The 26763-nt window shown below is 39.1% G+C and overlaps 1 protein-coding gene across 2 annotated transcripts in view; it reads right to left on the reverse strand.

Annotated features, from left to right (window-relative positions):
• Positions 1–986: 986 nt before the first annotated feature.
• The window catches only part of LOC129695629 (tudor domain-containing protein 7-like), a 119320-nt gene continuing 93543 nt past the window's right edge, over positions 987–26763 (reverse strand). For both annotated transcript variants that reach the window (XM_055632756.1, XM_055632757.1), the window contains exons 12-17: positions 13927–14013; positions 10036–10170; positions 9142–9252; positions 8558–9051; positions 5077–5237; positions 987–1524 (exon numbers count right to left, since the gene is read on the reverse strand). In XM_055632756.1, coding sequence (XP_055488731.1) covers positions 1304–1524; positions 5077–5237; positions 8558–9051; positions 9142–9252; positions 10036–10170; positions 13927–14013 — 1209 coding nt within the window. In that variant the 3' untranslated portion in view covers positions 987–1303. The remainder of the gene's footprint in view (positions 1525–5076; positions 5238–8557; positions 9052–9141; positions 9253–10035; positions 10171–13926; positions 14014–26763) is intronic.

Genomic DNA, 26763 nt, shown 5'->3' on the forward strand with positions numbered 1-26763 from the left:
TTTTTTACATTCTACTCCTCCATGGAGTAATTGATGAATATGCTATTGTCCCTTATGTGTCATATAGAACTTGTTTGTGGGTCAGCGCAAACTGGGTGGGCCAAAGGACCCGTTTCTATGCCGTATGTCTAATCTGAATTTAAAAAAAGACATGTTGTGCAAAGGATTTGTTATTTCCTATTACCTGGTTCACTGATCATTAATTTCCAGGATCCTCACTGCTGCAATGAAATGTTCTGTGCATTATCTGCAAGTTATAATAGGCAGCTCTGTAGTCCAGAGATGTAGTTTGATAGCAAAAGACCATTACGCTTTGGTTGGAAAGACTCGGGAATTGCAATTCCATTGGAGTGAAATAAACCTCTAGTTTGAGAACTAAATGCCTAATGATTAAGATTTACAAGGTAAACCAGGTGGATTATTCCAAAGTTCCATTCAATATATATTCCTAAAGCACCAAAACAATTTCTTGGTCATTACCACAAGGCTGTTTGTGGGTGCCCGGGCAAATTGTCCACATTATAAAGTGACTACAAAAGTACCGAAGAAGGGTTTAGGCCCGAAACGTTACCCATTTATTTCCTTCGCTCCATAGATGCTGCTGCACCCGCTGAGTTACTCCAGCATTTTTGTGTACCTACAAAAGTACTTTGTTGACTACAAAACATGAGGATACATTCTGAAGGTGTGAAAGCAGTTATATAATGCAAGTCTTATTCTGCAAATTGCCCAAATTAAATGGAAATAGTTGAATTTACCAAGATAGGTAGCCATCAGAGTTTCATTTCAATGAAAGATAACACCAAAGAGCCAATCCTTAAAGAATGGAAAAGCAGTCTTCTCTTTGGAATTTTGTTTTTAGAAGATTCAAGTCCTGTTTTAATATCTTATTAAAAAAATCCAATTTTGGTGCTGCGAATCAGTTTATAGTACGCAAATGGCAGTTTTCCTGTTAAACCCTGCACAAGGAAATAAATAACCAGACGAATGATTAATTAGTTTATTATTCCTCCACAACCCTTCACTTCAAATACATGGCTGGTGGCAAACCAATAGCACATTTTCAATGAACACATTTCCTTCAGTAATCCAAACATTGTAAGTGAACAAACAAATCATTGTTATATATTTTTTTACAGAAAAAGCATGAGGCTTTCAAATCTTATAGCATCACCATCATACCATTCAAGATATTTTGAAACCTTGTAAATAACAGCAAACTAGATTGTGTTGTGCTTTCAAATCAGTTATTGCTAATGGTCAGAAATTAAAGTTACTTTGAAAATGTTAAGGTAAACAATGATTATGCAGCTTTTGACAGCTCTGCAAGATATTCCGTCAGCAGATCATGTATCCAGACATCTGTATCTGGAAGGGATGTGTCCACCAAGTAAGTCACAACTTTTCGATCCCAGGGATTTGCACTACCCTGAACAGTTTGTATTTGGGCCACTAGAGGCTTCCTCTCAACATGGTTACGGAAAACAATCGATGCTTCCTCTGACCATTGTTCACATTTCACACCTGCAAAATTAATGTAAAAATGACAAGCATTCAGTTGAATTTATTTCTGAAAAGCTTAACCTTTCCAAAGAAACAACAACAAAATACTAAGAAATTAAGTTAGTAATTCCACATTCACTCCAGTTTTTCGGAAGTTAAATCAGGAGTACGTTGTCGAGGTTAACTGTTAGTATACTTGCATTGGAGTCAACATAGTGGAATAAGGAATTTACCCATCATAACCATTAAGGAAAACTGACCTATGCTCACTAGAGTTTACAAGAATGAAGTGATCTCAAAACAGTTCTAAATTGGCAATCCCCTATTATCCCGATTTCAGAGATGAAAGGTTCCCTTATGCAAAGGCTTATAAATCTATGAAATTCTCCATCTCAAAAGGATTGTATTGGCAAAGATACCCCCATCTCGTATGTTCGTAAAGTTAATTGGATTCTTGGCCAGTCAATTAAATTCCTTGTTTTACACAAAATAACAAACATTTGGCCATTATTAATGACTTTTAAAGGCTCTGTAACTGTATGTTCATTCTGTGCACCATATTTTACAAATTACTTCAAGAATTTCACTGGATGTAGAACTGGAATAAGGAACCCAGCCACAAAGAGAGACCAGAACTACCAGATATTTAAGTTAGTATCTTGCAAGACAAAATGAATATGTTTGTTCAAGGTGGAATGTTTTTGCTTAAGTTAAAAAGGTGGTCTTACCACCATCTTGACCAGGATAATGGTTTTTGGAGGTTAATCAATGCATACTTAAGGCAACTATTTTCAGCAGCATTATTAATGATTTTCTTTCCATTTGGTCAATAGATGGGAGGTGATGATTATGCAATGTTCAATTTTATTTACAGCTCCATAGCTAATTAAGTAGTGAAAAATAACATCAATGCCACAGAAGTCCCTGATAATGATCATCTCCAACAGGAGAGAATCTAACTATCTACCCTTGACATTACCATTGCTAAGACCTCACTATCAATAGCCTGGTTGGGTTGTGGGTGCCAGGAGAGAAAGTGGGTCAGCATCTATTGGCCAGAGATTTAATGGAGAAGCTGCATAAATATGGTTGCAAGAACAGGTCAGGGGCAGGCTATGCTGTAGCAAGTGACATACCTCTTGACAAGGTAAAGCTTTTCTATCATCAATAATGCGTAAGTCGGGATTGTCCCCATGCTAGGATCAGAAACTTTCATGAAGCTCAATCAAATCCAAGACAAAGCAGACCACCGATTGGCACCCAGGCAACAACCCCAAACATTTATTCCCTCCACTACTAATGCAGTGTACCATCTACAAAATGCACTGCACAGATCTTAAACAGCCTACTCAAACAGCATATCCCAAACCTACAATATATATTGACAAAGACACCAACAAGCAGGTGCACAGACGACCATCTTCCACAAGTTCTTGGCCAAGTCACATATCATCTTGTAATATAAGTGGTTCTTCATTGTCATTGAGCTAAAGTCCTCAAGTCGTCAAGTCAAGTTTATTTGTCACATACACATACGAGATGTGCAGTGAAATGAAAAGTGGCAATGCTCGCGGACTTTGTGCAAAAAAACAAACAAACAAACAAACTACAAACAGAATCACAGATCCTCAATCTCCATCTCTAACAACATGGTACCATCACTACGAGGACTACTACTGTTCAAGGTTGCCCACCACAACCATCTCAAAAGCAATTAAGGATGGGCAATAATGGCAGCCTAGCCACTAATTTAACTAAGTATTGTTGGATGGTAAAGGTAGGAGGAGAGGGAAGTTGATGAGACGTCCTTTAACACATATGGCAAGCTACTGTCGTCAATGTGACACTGTTGAAAAGGTCAACAAGATTCAGATTCAGATTCAACTATAATTGTCATTGTGCAATGTACAGTACAGAGACAACGAAACAAGCAAACACAATCTTAGTTTTCAAAAGGTAATAGAAATATCTCAGAAAGGAAACTCATGCAGTGAATAATGAATAAATGAAAATAATTGAATAGATCTTTCAAAGAGCTAGCACAATTACAATGAGCTAAGCGGCCACTGCACAAGTTACATGGATCTTTCTATGATTGAGAACGCAATTCTGAACAACAGAAATCCAAACAGTTATTTTCCAGTTATCTGCAAGTTTAACTTTATAAACTTGTTTAATTTACTTGAAGAATTATTTGGGAAAACATCAAACTTCTCACTCAGCCTTTTTCAAATATTAAATTTGGCACTTGCACATTATAATCTTTATCCATCTATACTATTATTACTAAGACTCTTCGTCTTGTTTGTGGCTATCTGTGTGTATGTGTGTGTGGCAATTTCTACTTTCCTATTTTCTTCCAAACGCTAGGACACAGTCTTCCCATTTTAACACATTCATTTTTCACGTTGAGGTCATAAACATCTTCCCGTCGCATTCCCACCTATATTTGCGCACTTTTTAATCGTTTAAAGTATTAAAAAACAGACCCCCCCCCTGTGACAATGGACTCGCAAGGCAGGACGGGACACTCTGGTAGGGAAGGGCACTCCAGCGCACCCGAGTGGCTGCGGCTGCCGGCACTCGACATCTGGTGACGAGGGTGGAGCCGCATGTGAGCCCTGGCCGGAGGCGAGCCTGGTGCTCGAGCTGGAGTGAGAGCCGAGCCTAGGGCTGAAAGAAAACCTGCCGCTGCAACCACGTCAGGGCCGCGCCGAGTACCAGGCCAAGTTCCAGGCCCAGTATAAAGCAGCCATAGAACAACAGTCCCATTTACACTCTTAACTCAACAGCTAACTGTGCTGTAATGGCTTGGGAAGGTAACTGACGGAATTGTAGTACCAGCGCCTGCAACTTCTTACAGCTTGAGGGAGTGCCGGGGGATGAGGAGAAATCAGTCGCGCCTGCGCAGTTGGGAGCTATGGGTGAGTGATGGAATATTGTGTTCGGGATCAGCCCTCCCCTGTGACGCCGCACACCTTCCCCCACGTTGGGGAACGGGACCCAACGGGTCCATCTTGGTCTGGTACCAGTTAAAAAGAAAAATTAAATGACAAGAGCTGTACCACCTAGAATCAATTGCAAGACTTGCCCACCTTATAGAGAATCATAATTTTAGTGTTCAAATGATGTGACTGAACTAAAGTCATCAAATCATCAGCAAAATGTAAATTTGTCCAGGAAAGCTTGGTGCATTATGGATTATAATTACAGTTTCAGACAATTACTGCAATTATAATTTCCTCTATAATTGCACCAGTACACATGTATGCAACTTATTATATTTCGATCATTGATTAAAGTTCATATTCAATAGAACATCTAAAACACAATGAGGATTAATCTAAAATTAGTATAAAATCAGGAAAAATGATTAAGCTATCTTTGCAAATTATTTCATTTCAAGAAATGAAGAAAACAAATGGCTGACTTAATTCCCAGCACACAACATCCAGCGACGGTTCTTTTACAATTTAAACCATTAGAAGATTGATAATGATCAACTTAGTATATTTGTTTGCAACAGTATAAAGCCGCCACAGAACAACAGTCACATTTACACTCTTAACTCACCAGCTAACTGTGCTGTAATGGCTTGGAAAGGTAACTGACGGAATTGTGGTACCAGCGCCTGCACCTTCCTACAGCTCACCAGCTCATGCCGGCCGTAATCTAACTGATATACAGACACCAAACCATTTGTAAGAATCCCTTTCACCAGCACACGATACCACCTAGAATTACAAAAAATAAATAATTTATTATGGAAGATATTCCCGGTCTCAGTGCATTCCCGTTTTCCAACCATTCAAGACTGCTCTCAAACCTCTACGAATAAGTGATCCATCACCTGAATAGTGATACAAGGACATTGTAAAATAACTGAGAACATTTTTAAAAGTTCAAGGTGTCCAAATTGTAATGTCCAGGCATTACAATAGAATTCCTTTACAGGCACAAAGCATTCCAATATTTGTTGAAAGTCAAAAATAACTGCAAATGCTCGAAATCGGAAACAAAACCAAATATTCTAAACATTCAGAAGGGCAGGAAGCATCTATAGTGCTTTATATCTCTGTGTTTGTCCAGATGTAAAGACAGACTACTTGTCTGCCAAATCCAGCTGCTAATTGAAAAGATCCTGGGTACTACAGGACCTTTCTGCCAAGAACAAATCTCACCCCAAGGGATGTAAATTTAGTGGTGAAACTCACCACTAGGGGAGTTGAGGGGAATTATTTACTGAATCTGTAGATGCTATGTATTGAGATTTCCAAATGGCATTTGATAAGATGCCTGGCCCACGTCCTTCTGAACCTTTCCTATCCATGTATCTGTCCAAATGTCTTTTAAATGGTCTGATAGTACCTGCGTCAACTACTTCCCCAGGCAACTAGTTCCATACAGACATGACCCAGTGTGCAAAAATGTTGCCCTTCAAATTCCTATTAAATCTTCCCCTTCTCACCTTAAACAATGTCCTCTAGTTCTTGATTCCTTATCCTGGGATAAAGACATTTACCCTGCCTATTTCCCTCATGATTTTATACACCTCTATAATATCAGCCCCTTAGCCTCCAGTACCCAAGATAGACACAAACAGCTGGAGAAACTCAGCGGGACAGGCAGCAACTCTGGATAGAAACAATGAATGACGTTTTGGGTCAATAGATAATAGACAAGAGGTGCAGGAATAGGCCATTCGGCCCTTCGAGCCAACGCCACCATTCAATGTGATCATGACTGATCATCCACAATCAGTACCCCGTTCCTGCCTTCTCCCCATATCCCCTGATTCCGCTATCTTTAAGAGCCATATCTAGCTCTCTTTTGAAAGTATCCAGAGAACTGGCCTCCACTGTGCTCTGAGAATTCCACAGACTCACAACTGTGTGAAAAAGTGTTTCCTCATCTCTGTTCTAAATGGCTTACCCCTTATTCTTAAACTGTGGCCCCTGGTTCTGGACTCCCCCAACATCAGGAACATGTTTCCTGCCTCTAGCGTGTCCAAACCCTTAATAATCTTATATGTTTCAATAAGATCCCCTCTCATCCTAAATTCGAGAGTATACAAGCCCGAGACCATTCTTCAGAAAGCCTGTCCCGCTGAGTTACTCCAGCATTTTGTCTTTATCTTCGATGTTAACCAACATCTGCAGTTCCTTCCTACCCAAGGAATAAAACCCTGGCCTGCCCAATTCTCTCCCTCTAGCTCCAGGCCCTTGAGTTCTAGCAACATCTATCTTTGCACGTTTTAGAACAACCAGCAACTCCTTAATTGTAACATGGTCCTCAAGACAACCCCTTTATGTATTTTCATGCTAATAGCACAGTGGTAAAGTCCTCACCACTGACACTTCAGTCACTTGCCCAGCCAATGTGATGGGTATATGGAATGAGCTGCCAGAAGAGGTACTTGATCAGGCACTATCACAACGTTTAAAGGACATTTGGACAGGTACATGGACAGGATAGGTTTAGAAGGAATGGGCCAATCGCAGGCAGGTGGGACTCGTGTAGGTAAGTTGGGCCAAAAGGCCTGTTTGACTCTTTGTTTTGACAAATTCCACCCCAGTGCCACTATGATGGTCTCAGTCTATATTGGCAAAGTTAAAATCCCTGACTGTGACAACTTTATTAGTCTGCAATCTCCCAGTTCTTCTAATTCCCTTTGACTACTTGGGGACAAGAGTACAATCCCAACAATTCCCGTTCTTATTTCTCAGCCCTACCCACAGTCTCATTGGACAATCCTTCAGTAATGTCGTCTGAGACCACTGCTATGATTTTCTCCTCAATTAATATTGCGAGTTCTCCTCTTCTTTTACCTCCACCTTTATCTCACTGGTAGAATTTGTACCCTGGATCAGTAAGCTGCCAACCCTGCATAGGATCCTTCGGTCAATCTAGTTTTATCCCTCCTAAGAAGCACTTGCAAACTCGCTCACCAGAATATCGGTCCCCTTCCAGTTCAGGTCGAAACAGCCGAAGAGATATCTGAATCCCTGCTCCCCTGCACCAACTCCTCAGCCATGCATTCAGATGTCCTATCTTCCGATTTCTACCCTATGTGGCACATAGCACTGGGAGTAATCTGGTGATTACTATCGTTAATATCCTGCTGTTTTAACCTTATGCCCAACATCCAATGTTCACTCTGGTGGACCGCATCCCTATTCCTACCCATGTCATTCGTGGCATTGTGCACCATGACTTCTGGCTGCTCCTCTTTTCTGCAGTTGTTCCAGGAAGTCCTGAATTGATGGAAGCATATTTCGCATGGATTGAAACATGGATGTCACATAGAAAACAAAGTTGGAAAAAATTGGTTCTTTGCAGCATTGAGGGATGTAACCAGTGGTGGATCCAGAGATCAGTTCATTGGCCTCAATTGTTTATTATTTACATTTTTGGACGGAATTTCATTAAGGATAAAAGTAATCATTTACCTTTAATTCATTGTAGAAAAATAGTCTAAGGCACAACGGAGATGCAAACTCTATTATAGTATTTGTTAATAGATCAACCTTATTTCTTCACATGCCTAACGAGAATTCATAAAAATGTAACCCCCTATGATTCTTTGGTAAGCAACTTAAATCACAACTGCAGCTTCCTTCACTCAGTTCCCTGTTAAAGCAATCCCATCTCCTAATGTGCATAAACACCAAACTTTATTGAAGAAAAATGGACACTAACACATGAATGTAAATGTAATATGATGCTGTTCGATGTTCTGTTCCCCACAAAAAATGACAAATGTATGGTGAATTGTTCACAATTGCCTTTTTCTTTTCTTAATGAAAATCTATCTTATTTTGCGAATATTTGCAAATGCGACAAGAGTTTAATGATAGTTCATTAATCAGCTGCCACCCCGCAAAAAGATAGTTTTCTTTCTTTTTCTGATAATAGTACCCAACAAAAGGATGCCTTAAACTATAAATGCCGCATCAGTGAACAACTGGGAAGTGTTATACAACATCTGCATTTTTCCTTACAACACTAACTTTGGAAAATGTTTGGCTTGAAAGAAATAACCTTAAAGACTTACTTGTTATCCAGCTGAGCCACAAATATTTTGTTCTTTTCGACTGATATACACTGCCATTCGGTACTGGAGTAAAACAGTATCATTTCTTCCATGAGAACCTCTAACTTGTACAGTTCCTGCCAAGGCTGGAAAACAAAGTGGCCTGGATGACAAGCTACAGAAATGAAGACATCCATGTGCTCCCCAGGCTGTGGCAAGACGAATGGAGATGGAAGGGCATTGTGTATAACGTGTGGGGCAACCATTTTGATTGGTGCAATACCAAAGTCCTTCACTGAGGTTTTAGTTTCAAACTCTGATGCAATGTTTGCATCACCTTTATTGCTTGGAAAGCCAGTAGAACTTCGTTCGACGCCCAGATAAACATCCTTCCGGTGCTTCCACAGATCTGCATTTGTTATTTTATGGTTAATACTACGTTCAGGATTTGGGAAATTTTTCGAAGTAAACAAGTAAATATGAACTAGTCCTTTGGTATCATCAACTTTCACAATCTGAAATAAGACAAATTTCAAATAATTACAACCATAACTTCAAGACTTGAAATCAGATTTCAAAGAGAAAGACAATTTATTCACATTTACCTTAATACTGCAGTCAGAGCAATTTAACACGGTGTCTCTAAGCCACAATACTGCATCAGGTGTCCACATGCCAATGTTAAACGTGAGATCTGCCAAGCAGCATTTAATAGCCTAAGATAAAACAACTGACAGTCAAATTCTAAAATATGAACTCTCCTTTCTATTGAGACAGTATGTGTAAAGACGCTAACTTTAAGCATCAATATAAATGGCAAATAAGTTTCAATAGAGCGAGTGTGGATTGTAGATTTTGCCAGCAAGATTAAGATAACCACCAATAACATTTTACAAGGACATAAATGGGTTACAGTGACTTGATACAGCTGATATACAAAGCATTAAAAGTAGTGACACTTGATAAACGAGATGACATGAGATTCAAACTAAACTTCAGGATGCAGTACCACAGACATATCTGCACAGCAGCAAGCAATCTTGCTAACAAGCAACTTAGTTACACCACCTTAGATTAATGCATACAACTCAGCTCTCCATTTTATACAAATACATTTTTTGGTGCAACCCCCCCCCCCCCCCAATGAAAACAGAACTGTCAAGTTATATCTATAAAAAAAAAACTAACAGGATTTTGGAGTTGGGGGGGGGGGGGGGGGGGGGGAGATGAGGGAAATGGCTCCATTCCAAGTGGAACCAGAATTGGAAACAACTATTTTTTACTAAAGTTCCTAGTCAGAGTGGTTAGAACCATGCAACAACCTGTCACAAGTAATGATTGAAACAAGCAGCTTTGATCCATTGGACATTATAGCAGTGAACAGTGGGGATAAATCTATTGGAATTTAAATGAAGGTTAAGAGGCAGCTCATGGTGACCATTAACATCTATTCTGTACATACACTATAATATAGCAAATATATTTCCGAAAATCATTACCTGAGGTGGTATGGAAACAGAGTCGTGCAGAAATGGAGGCGGAATTTCTCTTAGCTCCGTTACAGCAACAGATGCAACTATTCCAGTGTCCAAAAATATAATATCCACAACTCGTGTGCCATGTACATTGGTAATCTTAAATACAAGGTGCTTAAATTAACACAATCTGAGCAAAGAAAGGTTATGTAAAATGAGAAAAATATTACTTGCAGTATCCAGGTGACCAATCAACATTATTGAAATATAATATAGTTCAAAAGTTGACATGCTGGTTATTTTAAACCACATTATTTGACCAGGAGTTTTTTGAAATGCCAAGATGAGAGCAGCATGATTAAGTACTTCTTCCAACTTCGAATCGCCTCCCCCCCACCCTGACTTTTGACTGGGTACAATTCCATAGAACATAAACTGTAGTAGGCCCTTAATTCCCTCAGGCTCTTTTGCTGCCAAATTCTGTTCAGAGTGCTTCCCACTCTTTAGCATTACTGACTTTCCACTTTACTTTTCTTAACAACGGAGAAACTCATGGATTTCCCAACCTGGCAGTTCTTTTTGACACCCAAGAATTCAGAACCAAGAACTGACAATTGACTACTTACAAACTTGCACTAAGGAGCTTCTAAGGAAAGGTTAACAAATTTAAATCCACCTTTTTCTTCAAGTATGGAGCAAGTACCGTACAACTAATCAGCATCTTTTATTGGGTAATTATAAGGTGCATACTGGATTAAAAGGCCTACCACACACATAATGGGACACAATGCATAAAAATATCAGTGATAGCAATGTTTGGAGCAAAACTGCAGAAACTGAGGGTTTTCAGCCACAAAAAAAAACAAGGTTGATTTCAAGTCTGAAGATGAGACTCGACCCGAAACGTCACCCACTCCTTCTCTCCAGATGCTACCTGTCCTGCCGAATTACTCTTGCTTTTTGTGTAAATCTTTGATTTAAATAGAGGTTTGTAAGAAAGTGCAAAGGAAATAAAATGCTACCTGAATGCTGAGTTACTTGAACACTGTCTTTTTCAGTGAAAAAACAAGTTTGTTTTGCATGCTATCCACATAAATTATACCATACATGAACATGTCAGGAGGTGCAAAAGAGAAAACAACTAGAGTGCAGAATATTACTAGTATGGCCTGTAAAGAAGGTAGATTTTGAAATATCTGGAATTTCATCCCGAAGTTACACCCGGCGCAGCTTAAAATCGGCTGCGGGATCTACCATTGCCCAGCATCAAGAGCCTCGATCGCCTCAACACAAAACATGGGGGAGGGGGGGGAGATTGTCCCCCACCTCTCAAAACATGGGGGACACGCACCTCCCTCCCCCCATGCATCCACCCAACTTCCCTAACAATCAAACTCCATCCAAATTAAAATTCACAGATGTTCAACTTTTTAAAATTGAAACTAATATTGAGACATTGACCTTAATAATGCAGTAGAGTGTTAATTGGGTTAATTACCACAGAACTAGAATTGATTCAAAGGTTTCAAAGGTCTTTTATTGTCACATACACCAATTAAGGTACATATGTGAATTACCATATACGAAAAAAAAGTGAATAGACGCACAAGTACATAAAAGTTAATATAAACATCCAACACAGCGGATTCCCCACATTCCTCACTGTGATAGAAGGGGAAAAAGTCAAATTTTCTTCCTCGTTATTCTCCCGCAATCTGGGCGATCGAAGCTCCCGCAGCTGGCAGTCGAAATTCCCACGCCGGGGCGGTGAAATCTCCTGCGGCTTGGAGTCCCCGAAGTCGGTCTCTGACCAGAGAACGCGGGCTCCACAATGTTAAGTCCGCAAGCACCCACATTTGGAGCTCTGTGATGGTAAGTCCCGCAGGCGACCGTGGTGGTGTTCTCCAGCAAAGGCCGCTAACTCCTTGATGTTAGGCCGCGGTGCGGACAGTGATACGATACGGAGAAAAATTGCATCTCCATCGAGGTAAGAGATTAGAAAAAGTTTCCCCCAACTCCCCCACATAAAGCAAGCTAAAGAACTCTAAAAACGTACATTTAACACATACAATTAAAACACAAAGGACAGAGAGACTGTTGGCGAGGCAGCCATTGCTGGCGCCACCCGGTGGCATGAGTAAGAAATAAAATCAATTAATTAAATCATTAAAAGCAGAGAAAGTGCAAGGTGGCTTTCACACTGATTGTTTTCTATTATAAGTTTCAATTGAGTACACGGCTTTTACAAGTGTGGGAAGTCATTTCCCCACTGTTATCAGTCTTGCTGCAAACATGGCTATCACTAATATTTGTATGCATTGGGTCCCTTTATGTGCGTGGTGGGCCTTTTAATCCAGTATGCACCTTAAAATTGCCCAATAAGATGCTGATTATTGTAGGTGTGTGTGTAAGTGGGGGGGGGGGGGGGGGGGGGGGGGGTGTGTGTGTGTGTGTGTGTGTGTGTGTGTGTGTGTGTGTGTGTGTGTGTGTGTGTGTGTGTGTGTGTGTGTGTGTGTGTGTGTGTGTGTGTGTGTGTGTGTGTGTGTGTGTGTGTGTGTGTGTGTGTGTGTGTGTGTGTGGAGAATTGTGCCCCCCCCCCCCCCATTTTAAAAGCGATTTCCCCATGTGAATATAACTAAAAATGTATCAAAGATTTGGGGCCTTAATCATCGTAGATTTATGATATAGTGAAAGTATAAACAAAGCCAGCACATGTTATTGGATTGTATTAGTAGGACAGTATAAATAAAAAATTGACCTTGATACAGTCCAATTGACATTCAGACTCTAACTGGATCATTGTGCATAGTCTTAGTCTCTCTCTATATGGCATACGGTATAATGGGCTTGAAAAAAAGTCCGGAATTATAAAAATGCTTCCTTGTTTATCTAACCTCAGCTACTCAAAGTTCATTAACCTATTTACATTAGAGTGGTATAGACATTAAACAAACAAAATCATTGGAGGACTGGATAGCGTTCCTCAGGATTATTATAATTTAAAAGATTGGGGACAATGCAAGAGGAATAGATTGAATACTTGGGAGTTCTTTCACACGAGTGTTCAGTCTCTGGAATGTGTTTGTTGCTAGCTGGTGTGGTTAATGGCAACTCCCTCTATGATTTGCGATTTGAATCAAATATTACGCAAGGCAGAGATTACTCAAAAGAGAAGGTAAATTCTTTATAAGTAACACTTAGTCCATGTGACCCACCAAGGTTGTAATGACTGGTGTTTATGTGCATTGTTTTGTACAGTGCTTTGTCATTTGACCCTGACTTCCAAATCCCCTTTCCATTTTATTTAGCGTCCGTGATTGTGAAAGCAAGATCAACGCAATAGAGAAAATGCACGTATATAACAATGATGGATGAGAAATGATGATGAAGGGCAGGTATCATGAATCAGTTCATTTCTTTGCTCCTTTGTCATTTTCCCATGCTGATGCATCTGCAGTATTGACATCACCTTTCCTCAAATTGTTCCCATAATTGAGGACAATTAAACTGCAACCTGTGCACAACAGTTCCACAACTGATCAGCCCATGTTGGTCAATACAATCAATACAATCGTGACAGCATATGTACAATGCCATCCTCATTTTCAGGTGGAAAATATCTTCCTATGAGGTAACCAGAAACTAGAACTTCCATTCTGTTTAGAGTGCCTTTCTAGGAACTGGACTCATGTCAGTTTACAAAATCATATGATAAATAGCCTGTTACCGCTTGTTTGCTCAGAATTAAATGATGACACAAAGTAAAGGCATAATCAACATTTGGGAGTTGTAAGAGAACATGAGACAAAATGTCAGGAAGGAGGGGGCAGTTTTTGAACATGCCACTAAAATATTTTCTTCCCTGCAGAAGAGAAAAATCAAGGATCAATATCAATGTCAACTGACAAATCTTACCTCCACTCGTGTCCACTTTCCTCGCCATCGTGCTAAACAGCGCTTACCACAAAAAGGTAATGAGACAAAATATTCCGATGTGATTTGCTGCAATTAAAGAGTGGATTTATGATCTTTGAAAACTATTTCAAACATGGCCAGTTTCAAATTACATGCAGTGCAACTATACAATTAAATATATCTATTAACTTATAATTTAGGCAAATCTAAACATTGATTTTAATTAAACATTGCAATGAAACTTCTTTGGGAATCTAACCATTGGATAGAAATGGCAGCCTTAGCATAATATATACCATTGTAATCTATACCATCTACACCCAAATAATCTATTTAAAAAAACTAAGTGTCAACTTAACAATTGGCAATGGAAATTGATCAATATAATTTGTCTGATTTTATCCAGCACAATTTAATTGACAAGGACTAGACAAAATAATAATCCAGCCAACATTTCTTTGCTTAGCCTAACTTGAATAAGATAATTCTACTGTAGTTACATATATTGACTAAGAAACGTACATAAAATGTTGGATGCTGCAGCACAGCAACATTAATGTACAAGAAAATGAGGGTAGACGATGACTGAAATGACTTTTCAGTGTACGAATGAAAGAGAAAATGAAAGAGGTACTAGAGAAACAAGGAACTGCAGATGCTGATTTACAAAAATAGTCAAAGTACAGGAGATCATGGAGTACATGGAGGACCAGTTCCCACAGGAATAGGAAAGAACAATATAGTATATATCAATCCCGATGTAATTTACATCACCGTGTGAAATAATAATAATAATAAATCATCAGAGTATTGAGTATAGAAGTTGCGAGGTCATGTTGCAGTGAGGCCACATTTAATGTGTTGTGTTCAGAGACTCTCCTAGTGGCAGCATGCTGTAAGGTTGCAAATTTGTTTGCTCCCTTAACTTTTAACTTCCATTTACCACTCTTTCAATGTTAATTGTGACTATTTGACTTCAAGACACGGTCTAACTTTTTCATAAAGTGTTGATAACACTTTTACACGCCTTAATTGTGAAAAGGATGAAGACAAGAAGGAAAGGAGGCTCCCCAAGGAAGGAACAGGGGAAAGCCACAACCACAGCTACAGCTTCTGACTCCAGTATCATAGAAGCAATATCGAAAATGAACGATGAAATGAAAAATGAACTGAAAAATGAAATGAAACCAAGATTTGGCAGTTTGGAAGAAATGGTGAAAGGAGTTTCGACTAAATTGAAGGAAGTCCAAGGAAAACGGTCTTTGTTACAAGATGAACTTCGTGAACAAAAGGATCAAATTGATATCTTGCGAACCCTGGGCTGGGAGAGAGATTTGAAGATTGAAAATCTGGAACGGAGAATAAATGAAAATACTTGGATACTCCAGCAAAACAAGCAAAATATGGACCTGGAAAACAGAAGCCATCGTTTAAATTTACGAATTGTTGGTTTGCCGGAAGGTCAAGAAGGAGATAACGTTATAAAATATGCTTCTAAAATGATAAAGGAAACTTTCAACATTGAGCACAATTAAAACCTTCCGATTTTGGATAATGCACACAGGATTGGGAAGAAATCTGGTAATAAACCGAGACACTTGATTATTCGGTTTCACTTTTTGCAAATCAAGGAGAATATTCTCAAGGCAGCAAAAAGGTTGGGCCTGGTTGAATATGAAGGATGCAAGTTTCGGTTTGTTCCGGATTATAGTTACGAGCTTTTGGAAATAAGAAAGTCCTTTCATAATGTAATGTCTGATTTGTTCAAGAAAAAGCTGCGCCCAGTCTCACTATACCCAGCTAGATTGCGTATTCAACTTTTCAACGGTAATACTCAATTTTTTAAACAATCCTCAAGACGCTTCCAGCTTTTTAGAGAGTTACGAGGAGGAAGGAGAGTAATTGATAGCTGATTAAGTTATAATTGGAGATTTACTGTTCCTATTTTGACAACATATCGTTTGGTAATGATTAAGAATTTAACTGGACGAGTTGTTTTTCTTTTATATATACTAACCTTTAAGAATTTCTTTGTTAATCCGTGTTCCCCCTGATTAAGAATTTAACTGGACGAGTTGTTTTTCTTTTATATATACTAACTTTTAAGAATTTCTTTGTTAATTCGTGTTCCCCTGTCGTTAGACAAACTAAGAGAACGCTGTTCTTGTTTTTCATATCTTGACCTTGGATAATAATATGTAGCATTTGCTCTTTAACTCCATTGCCAGCCTGTATTTTTTTCTTTCCTTCAAATGATAACAATGACCGTGTTATGGCTAGGGAGTGGCTAATTATGATCCTTTCTATGTCGGGTGCGGTTGCTAGGAGAGATGGGGTCAGGGATGGGATTAGGTATCTTACTGACTCTGTCTATTGGTCAGTTTGGGGCTTTACAGGGGTGGGAGGGGTCTTTTGTTCTTAATTTAGTGTCCTTCATTTGTGTAAAATCTGAACTACAAAAATGTCTGAAATGTCGTCACTTCTCGCTCCGCCCTAGATTTTTCTTCTTCCAGTATCATGAACCATTAGGCTTTAAGAAATTAATCCTTTATATCCCACATGATATTTACAAGCAATGTGGATAAAGTTATTAACTTCCTTTCATGGAATGTGAATGGCTTGAACCATCCCATTAAGAGGACCATTTAAAAAAAAAAGTTCTTCACAGACTAAATGCTCAGATTATCTTTCTTCAGGAAACTCATGTAAGGCAAGATGACAATCTACGATTTAATGCTACTTTGCCTTCAAGACTTACATTTTTATTAATTTTATGAAAGATCAGATTGCTTTTTACTTCTTGACAAACTCTACTGAAGAAATATCCAATGGTGTAGTCTGGGATGCTTTTAAGTCATATATTCGTGGACAAATTATTTCATACTCCACGGGATTAAAATAAGAAACTAAATAAGAAATATGTACATTGGCTGACGAGGTTAAAGAAATTGATAAAAAATATTCAAAAGCTCCTAGTTTAGAGCTCTATAAGAATAGAGTTGAACTTCAATTGAGACATGATTTGTTATTAGTATCACCGATTGAGAACCAGCTACTTAAAACGTCAAAAGTCAATTGTCAATTTTATATACATGGCGAAAAATCTGGTAAATTACTCGCTAATCGTTTGAAAGCGGTGTCGGATTACTAAAGAGAGTAAACGGGATGGTACACTAACTGTAGACCATGACAAAATTAATAAATCCTTTCAGGAATTTTATACCTCCTTATACGAATCAGAATTTCCTACTGATTCCAATATAATGCATGAGTATTTAAAGAAACTGAACTTACCAAATTTACCATATAATGAGTCTCTGTTGTTAGATGAACCCATCACGGAGGAAGAAATACAGAAAGCAATTATTTCAATTAATTTTGGTAAAGCTCCCGGTTTAGATGGGTTTACAGTAGAATTTTTAAAGTATTTTTCAAATTTATTGTCTCCCTGGCTATGCAAGGTATTTAAAGAAGCCTTTTTAAGGAATAGATTAACACAATCGTTTTATGAAGCATCTATTTCTTTAATTCTTAAAAAAAGATAAAGACCCTACTGAAGTATCATATAGACCTATATCAATGTTAAATGTAGATTTCAAAATTCTTCCCAAAATATTAGCCATGAGATTGGAAAACATTTTATCTCTGAAGATCAGACAGGTTTATTAAAAATCGTTACTCATATTTTAATGTTAGGAGATTAATGAATATTGTATATACAGCGTCAAATAAAACCCCTGAATGTGTCATCTCACTCGATGCCGAGAACGTATTTGATATAGTATGGGAATACTTATTCAATGCACATGAAAAATTTAAGATTGGTCCAAAATTTATTTCTTGGATCAAGCTGATATATCATATACCTCAGGCTTCTGTATTTACTAATAATCAGCGATCCCCTTTTATCAGGCTCTTTTGAGGTACTAGACAGGGCTATCCCTTAAGTCCTTTACTATTTTATATTGAATTGGAACCTTTAGCCACCGCTATTAGGGAATCCCCTAATATTTTTGGTATTGTCCGTGGGAATAAGACACATAAGCTATCTCTTTATGCAGATGATATGTTACTATTCATTTCTAACCCTGAGAAATCTATTCCAATGGCAATGGTAGCATTTTATTTAATCAATTTAGTATAGTTTTTTTGGTTTGATAAAGGTCCTTGAAATTCATAGTAAGAGTGAGCTGGTTCCTCATTAAAACTAATCTTGTTTCGAAAGATGGACAGTATCCAGGGTTAATAATTGATAATATGCTGCTGCCAAAAGTTTTACTTATCGTAGTCTATTTTAAGATCACCAAGAAACACAAATTGGCTTTCATTTAAAGCTAATTTCCCTCCCCAGCTCTTTAATTGACTGTCATATTAAGCGCATCAGTTTACTAAAACGGACACCAATGTCGGAGAACCCAGAGACCCACAGCCAGCATCCTTAATGCAAACTGGCCGAATCAGGATGCTGTTAAAAAGTGTTAATTTTCTCATCCTAAATTTCTGTATTTATCCCAGATCAGAACGATCCATCAGAGGAACACGCAGTTTATTGCCAAATCTTTCTTTGATATTATAGATTCCAAAATTTCTTCATATATATGGCAGAATAGAAATTCCAGACTAAGTAAAAAATACTTACAGAAATCAAAAAAAGAGGGTGGTTTGGCATTACCGATCCTTAGATTCTACTATTGGGCAGTCATTGTTCGTTATCTAACATTTTGGACAAAAGATTTAGAAGATACCCAATGCCCAGGATGGATAAATCTTGAACGTGATTCCTTACAAGGGCTATCATTGGCTTCTATTCTAGGGGCCTCGTTATCTTTTACAATTACGACATTAACTAAATATACGACTAACCCTATAATAAGACATACGTTGCGAATATGGTTTCAATTTTGTAAATTTTTTGGACTAAATGATTTTATCTTATCGAGTCCTATCTTATCCAATTTTCTCTTCCAACCTTCTAGTACTGATCAAGTCTTTTTGTTATGGAAGAGGAAGGGATTAGTAGCTTTTTGTGATTTGTTTTTGGAGGGTTGTTTTATGTATTTCGAACAACTCCCCAATAAATATAATTTACCTAATTCACACTTTTTTAGATATTTACAAATTAGACATTTTTTGAAGGCTACTCTACCCCTTTTTCCGCTACCACATCAATCCGAAATTTTGGAAATAAATTTACATTTGAACCCTTGAACTAAGTTACAGAGATAGGTTGAATAAGTTAGGTCTTTATTCTCTGGAGCGCAGAAGGTTAAGGGGGGACCTGATAGAGGTCTTTAAAAATGATGAGAGGGCATTGCCGACCTTAGAGTTGATGTGGGGCAGTCATTTTCCCGTTTCTAGAATTTGGACAAAAGATTTAGAAACAAGAGGCCCAGGATGACTTCAGAATTAACGGATTCCTTACAAGGGCTATCAGGGGCTAATATTCTAGGGGCCTCGTTATTCTTTTACAATTAGACATTAACTAAATATAATATACTAAACCCTATAATAAGTACGTGGAATGAGCTCCAATTTTGAAATTTTTTGGAGGCAATGATTTTATTTATCGAGTCCTATCTTATTTTTCTCTTCCAACCTTCTAGTACTGATCAAGTCTTTTTGTAATGGAAGAGGAAGGGATTAGTAGCTTTTTGTGATTTGTTTTTGGAGGGTTGTTTTATGTATTTCGAACAACTCTCCAATAAATATAATTTACCTAATTCACACTTTTTTAGATATTTACAAATTAGACATTTTTTGAAGGCCACTCTACCCCTTTTTCCGCTACCACATCAATCCGGAATGTTGGAAATTTTTTTACATTTGAACCCTTATCAGAAAGGATTAATAACGACTATTTATGAGTTGATTTGGACATTACAAATAGATACATTTGATAAAATTAAGAATAACGGAAAGAGAACTCCAAATTTCTCTTATCTATAGAGAAATGGGTGAGGATTCTTCAATTAGTCAATACCTCTTTTATGTGTGCAAGACAGGCTCTGATACAATTCAAGGTGGTTCACAGAGCTCATATGTCAAAAGATAAGTTGACTCGTTTTTATGGTCATATAAATCCTACCTGTGACAGATGTAACTCTGAAGTGGCCTCATTGACCCATATGTTTTGGTCCTGCCCACTTTTGGAAAAATATTGGAAATACATTTTTGATACTATTTCTGTAGTCTTAGGTATTGATTTACAACCTCATCCTATTACTGCAATTTGTGGGCTACCAATGTTAGATTTTATTCATTTGTCCCGCTCCGCCCATCGGTTGATTGCTTTTACCACATTCATCGCCAGAAGATCTATTTTATTTAAATGGAAAGACTCCAACCCTCCGACCACTCTCCAGTGGTATTCGGAAACGATATCATGTTTAAATTTAGAAAAAATCAGGAGTGACATTGTTGAACCCTTGGTTAAATTTGATAAGACTTGGGGAAATTTTATTCAACACTTTCATACAACATAAATTGCTCCCTTTAACTGTTATAAAAATTATTTTACCTCTATATGGTGGAACGGACTTGATGACAAACAGATTTAAATTGTTGAAATTCGCAGTTCAGATTCTGTTTTGCTTTGCTTTGTTTTTGTTTATTTTGTTTTTATTTCTATTTTTTTCCCCTTTCCTTTTTTCTTTAGTTTAGGGGGGGTCTTGTTTTTTCCTTTTTTTCCTTTTCTTTTTGTTTTTTTATCATTGTGGTTTTTTTTCTACATTTATAAGTTTTCTTTTAAAGATTTAACTATATTAACATAGAGACCAGGAGGTCTATATTCAATGTGTATTTTGACAGTTCTGAGAACCATATTATAGGAACAATGGAAAGGGTGCAGAGAAGATTTACAAGGATGTTGGCAGGACTCGAGTGCGACTCTAGGACCTCTTTGGAACGCAGAAGGATGAGGGGTGTGCAATGCAGGGTGACTTGGACAGGTTGGGTGAGTGTGGGCAGATGCATGGCAGATGCAGTTTAATGTGTACCAATGTGAGGTTATCCACTTTGGTAGCAAAAACAGGAAGGCAGATTATTATCTAAATGGTGTCAAGTTTCGAAAAGGGGAAGAACAACGGGATCTGGGGGTCCTTGTTCATCAGTCCATGAAAGTAAGCATGCAGGTACAGCAGGCAGTAAAGAACGCGAATGGCATGTTGGCCTTCATAACAAGAGGTGTTGAGTATAGGAGCAAAGAGGTCCTTCTGCAGTTGCACTTCACAAGACCCCGGTGAGACCACACCTGGAAGGACATTCTTGCTATTGAGGGAGTGCAGCGTAGGTTTACAAGGTTAAATCCCGGGATGGCAGGACTGTCATATGCTGAGAGAATGGAGCGGCTGGGCTTGTATACTCTGGAATTTAGAAGGAGGAGAGGGAATCTTATTGAAACATATAAGATTATTAAGGGTTTGGACACGCTAGAGGCAGGAAACATGTTCCTGATGTTGGGGGGGTTCCAGAACTAAGGGCCACAGTTTAAGAATAAGGGGTAAGCCATTTAGAACGGAGATGAGCAAACACCTTTTCACACAAAGAGTTGCGAGTCTGTGAAATTTTCTGCCAGTTCTCTGGATACTTTCAAGAGAGAGCTAAATAGGGCTCTTAAAGATAGCGGAGTCAGGGAATATGGGGAGAAGGCAGGAACAGGATACTGATTGGGGATGACCAGCCATGATCACATAGAATGGCAGTGCTGGCTCGAAGGGCCGAATGGCCTACTCCTGCACCTATTGTCGATTGTCTATAAAATCATGAGATGAATAGATTGAGTAAATTATAGTGGTGTGCAAAATCATGAGAATAATAGATTGGGTAAATGCATAGTCTCTTGCCCAGAATAGGGGAATCGGTAACTAGATGACATGGGTTTAAGGTGAAGGGGGGAAAGATTTAATAAGATTCCGAGGGGTAACATGTTTTGAAAACTAATGGTGGTGGGTGTATGGAACGAGCTGCCGAAGGAGGTTGTTGAGACAGGTACTATCGCAACAATTAAGAAACGTTTAAACCGGTACATGGATAGAATTGGTTTAGAGGAAAATGGGCCAAACGCAGGCAGGTGGAACTCGTGTTGGTCAGACTTGTTGGGCCGGGAGAGCGGTTTCTACGCTGTATCATTCCATGAAACAATAACAACCTTCTAGCTCCAATAGGAAGTTGGCTCTAAATAATTTAACATTGCTGAAGAATGAGGTAAAAGTAGAACATTTGCAGAAGTTTGTATATGAAACTAGTTATACTTCAATGCTGCCTGAAATTCGTAGCTGGAAAATTGTGAAAGAAAACTGACATGCATCAAATATAATGTAATCTCCTTAATCATTTTGTAAATGACTGCAGTTACTCAGTCATATAGATTAGGCTGTTTTGGCTTGATCCTGCTTATCCCTACAGATATCCATTCATTGGGAAAGCAGAGCAGTGTTATTCTTAGAATCATTCCTCAAGCGGATAGGAAAAATATTATAGAAATAAAAGGTTAGAACTCCCCCTCTTTAACCAATGCCCAATAATTTCTGAAAGTTGCTAATGTTTGGTTAAACAACAATAGTGTACTTCTGAAAGTATTGTAATCCTTATTTGTTAAGCACTTTGACTAATAGGATAACAGAGCCAGATAACATGTCTGAGCAAATGCAATGATATTCCAAATCAATGTTTCTGTAAAACAATAAGGGTGATACCCAATCTCGACACTACCTGCCCCTCCGTGTATTTTTGTATCATCCGCAAACTTGGCTACAAAGCCTTCGTCAATCCCCTCATCCAAATCATGAATATACAATGTGAAGGGCAGCGGCCCCAGCACCAAGCCCCCCGGAACTCGGATAGTCACTGGCAACCAACCAGAAAAAGTCCCCTTTGTTGCCACTCTTTGTCTTCTGCCATCCAGCCAACCTGATATTTATGCTAGTATCTGCCCTTTGATATCATGAGCTCTAATCTTCCTTAGCAGCCTGCCATGTGGCACCTTATCAAAGGCTTTCTGAAAATCTAGGTATACAACATCTACTGACTCTCCTTTGTCTGGTCTGCTATTTACTTCTTCAAAGAATTCTAACAAATTTGTCAGGCAAGACCTCCCCTTCACAAAGCCATGCTGACTTCAGCTTATCGTGAACTTCTAAGTCTCCGTAACCTCATCCTTTATAATGAACTAAAATCTTACCAACCACTGAAGTCAGATTAATCAGCATGTAGTTCCCATTATTCTGCTTCGTTGCCTTCCTGTGCAGCGGGATAATTTTGAAATTTTCCAATCTGGATCCACTCCAGACATTAGTGATTCTTGAAATATCACTATCAACGCCTCCACAATCTCTAAAGCCACCTCTTTCAGAACCCTAGGGTGCAGTCCATCTGGTCCATGTGACTTATCCACCTTCAGCCCTTTCTACTTCCCAAGCTCCTTCTCCCTAGTAATCACCACTCCACTAACTTCCACCTCCTGACTCTCCTGAATTTCGTTGCTGGTGTCTTCCATTGTGAAGACTGATGCAACAAATTTATCACTTTTCCTGCATTATTTTCCATCAGTCCAACGTCCACTTGCCACTTTCTTACTCTTTATATAGCTGAAGAAACTCTTTTATATTATTAGATAGCTTACTTTCGTATTTCATCTTTTCTCCCCGTATTGCATTTATAGTTGCCTTCTGTTGTTCTTTAAAATCTCCCAGTCCTCTGGCTACCCACTAATCTTTGCAATGCTATATGCTTTCTCATTTCGTTTTATACTGTCCTTGACTTTTCTTGTCAGCCGTGGTCGCCTTTCTCATCCTAGAATCTTTCTTCTTTGGAATGAAAAGGTCCTGCAACTTCTAAATTATTCCCAGAAATTCCTGCCATTGCTGTTCCACTATCATCCCTACTGGGATCCCTTTCCAGTCAACTTTGGGCAGCTCCTCCCTCATGCCTCTGTATTCCCCTTTGCTCAGCTGCAATACAGACACATCCGATTTCACATTCTCCCTCTCAAATTCTAGATCAAAACTTATCATGTTGAGGTTGCTACCTCCTAGTGGTTGCTTTACCTTGAGTTCTCTTATCAAATCTGGTTCATTACACAACACTAAATCCAGAATTGCCTTTTCCCTGGTAGGCTCCACTACAAGCTGCTCTAAGAATCCATCTCAGAGGCACTCTGCAAATTCCCTTTCTTGGGGTCCAGTGCTAACCCGATTTTCCCAGCATACCTGCATATTAAAATCTCCCATGACCATCGTAGCATTGCCTTTCTTACATGACAATTGTATCTCCCGATGTAACTTGTATCCTATATCCTGGCTACTGTTTGGGGGCCTGTAAATAATTCCCATTAGGATCTTTTTGCCCTTTGAATTTCTCAGTTCAATCCACAATTACTCTACATCCTCTGATCCTGTCACCCCTTGCTAAGGACTGAATTTAATTCCTTACCAACAGAGCTAGCCCACCCCCTCTGCCCACATGTCTGTCTTTCCGATAGGACATATAACCTTGAAGATTCAGCTCCCAGCTCCAATCCTCTTGCAGCCACCTCTCTGTAATTCCCACAACATCATACTTACCAATTTCTAACTATGCCACAAGCTCATCCACTTTTGTTTCTTATACTGCACGCAATCAAATAAACACTTTGAATTTGGTATTCTCCCCTCTCACACCGTCCCGATTTTACCTGACATTACTCTGTTATCCCTCCTTAAACTCTCCGTCCCATCAATTCTGAAGACGTCTGTAACTTCTCCTGCACTCTTTCCCTTTAACTCCACCCTCCACTGCTATAAATGCAATACGGGGAGAAAAGATGAAATACGAAAGTAAGCTATCTAATAATATAAAAGAGTTTCTTCAGCTATATAAAGAGTAAGAAAGTGGCAAGTGGACGTTGGACTGATGGAAAATAATGCAGGAAAAGTGATAAATTTGTTGCATCAGTCTTCACAATGGAAGACACCAGCAACGAAATTCCAATTTGTTGATTCCCCCCCCCCCCCCACTGTTTAGTTTAAAGCTCTATCTACTGCCCTGGTTGTACGGTTTGCCAGGAGTTTGCTTCCAGTCAGGTTCAAGTGGAGTCCGTCCTGTCGGAACAGTTCCCTCCTTCCCCAATACTGGTGCCCCTCACAAATTCAAACCTACTTCTTCCACACCAGTCTTAGAGCCACGCGCTCAACTTTCTGATCCTCTCAGCCCTATGCCAATTTGCACATGGCTCAGGTAGCAATCCAGAAATTATTACCTTCTTGGTTCTGCTTTTCAATTTGGTACCTCGCTGTTCAAATTCCTTCAGCAGAACCTCTTTCCTCATTCTACCTACGTCATTGGTACCCACCGGATCTTTCCCCTCCTACTCCAAGTTCCTCTGCAGGTCAGACGAGATGTCCTGAACCAGTGCACCAGGCAGGCAACACAGCCTCAGGATTCTCGATCCTCGCGACAGAGAACAGTGTCAATGCCACTAACTATACTATCCCCAATGACAATGTTTTTCTTCCCTGTACCCCGTCGATTGGCCCCCTGAACCATGGTGCCCTGGTCAGGTTGCTCATCCTTCCTACAGTCCTCTAACTCAGTCCTCATCTCTGCTCCTCTGCCTGCCTCACTAGCAGTTCACCCTCTACGTCAGCGCGGACCACGTTGGAAGCAGTTACTCTAGCAGGCATAACTGCCTCCAGAAACACAGCATCCAGGTAATTCTTCCCATCACTGATGTGCCTCAGCGTTTGAAGCTCAGACTCCAGGTCGTCCATTTTCAGCCTTCATGCATTACACAATCATATATATCTTCCTTAAAATTGATTTCTGCAATTTTGCAGATCTTGTATAGATGAGACTAATATGGTACCTGGCATGAACAGTTAATTGCTGGCTTTCTTTTGAGTTTTAAACTGATTTCACCCCCTTCTCATTTTCTTGTCCTTAATGTAAACTTTAAGAATGAAATAACGAGATACAAAGTTACATTAAACATTGTATGGTGACTGGTGCTCCAGTGGAAGAGCATTTGGGGGATAGTGACCACAACTCCTTAAGTTTTAAGATCGCTTTGAATAGGGATATGCCCAGACTTTGGGGGAAGAGACTAAATTGAAGGCAAATAACAACAATATTAGGGAGATTAAATTAGGAGCAGTTACTGGGCAGATCTGCATCTGAGGTGGGAGTCATTTAAAGCCCAGTTGATCAATGATCAGCATCACGAGGAATAAGGAGGAGGGATAAGGTTAACAAGATAAGAGGACAAAAGAAAAAGGAAGTTTATGCAAGGTTTAAAGGTACAATCAGTTAGGTTATTTGAGGAATATACACAAAGTAAGAAAAAAAGACAAGCGCATGATCAAACAAAAACAAAAGCTAAGACAAAGATGTGAGGAAGTCCGTCAAAGTAAACTGTGGGATATAGATCAGTTACAGAAATGCGCAGTGAAATGACTGATGGAGTTTAATCCGAGCAATAGGATGTTGCAATTTGGGAGGTTGAACATAAGGGGAAATATACAATTAATGACAAGACCCTTAACAGCATTAATATACAGAGAGACTTGGGGTCCAAGACCAAAAGTGTCAACATTAACCAAGGTAAAAAAGGCTTATGGTATGCCTGCCTTCAGTGGTTGAGGCATGCATTAAGAGAGTCAGGAAGTCATATTGCAGCTTTAGAGCACTTTGGTTAGGTGACATTTGGTTGTGTGCAGTCTGGTCTCCCCATTACAGGAATGATATGGAGGCTTTGGAAAGGTTGCAGAAGAGGTTTACCAAATGCTCCCTGGATTAGAGGGCATTAGCTATAAGGAGAGGACAGACAAACTTGGGATTGTTTTCACTGCAGCTATGAAGACTGGA

The sequence above is a fragment of the Leucoraja erinacea genome, chromosome 3 (genome assembly GCF_028641065.1).
Source record: "Leucoraja erinacea ecotype New England chromosome 3, Leri_hhj_1, whole genome shotgun sequence".
NCBI classification, from domain to species: Eukaryota; Metazoa; Chordata; class Chondrichthyes; order Rajiformes; family Rajidae; genus Leucoraja; species Leucoraja erinaceus.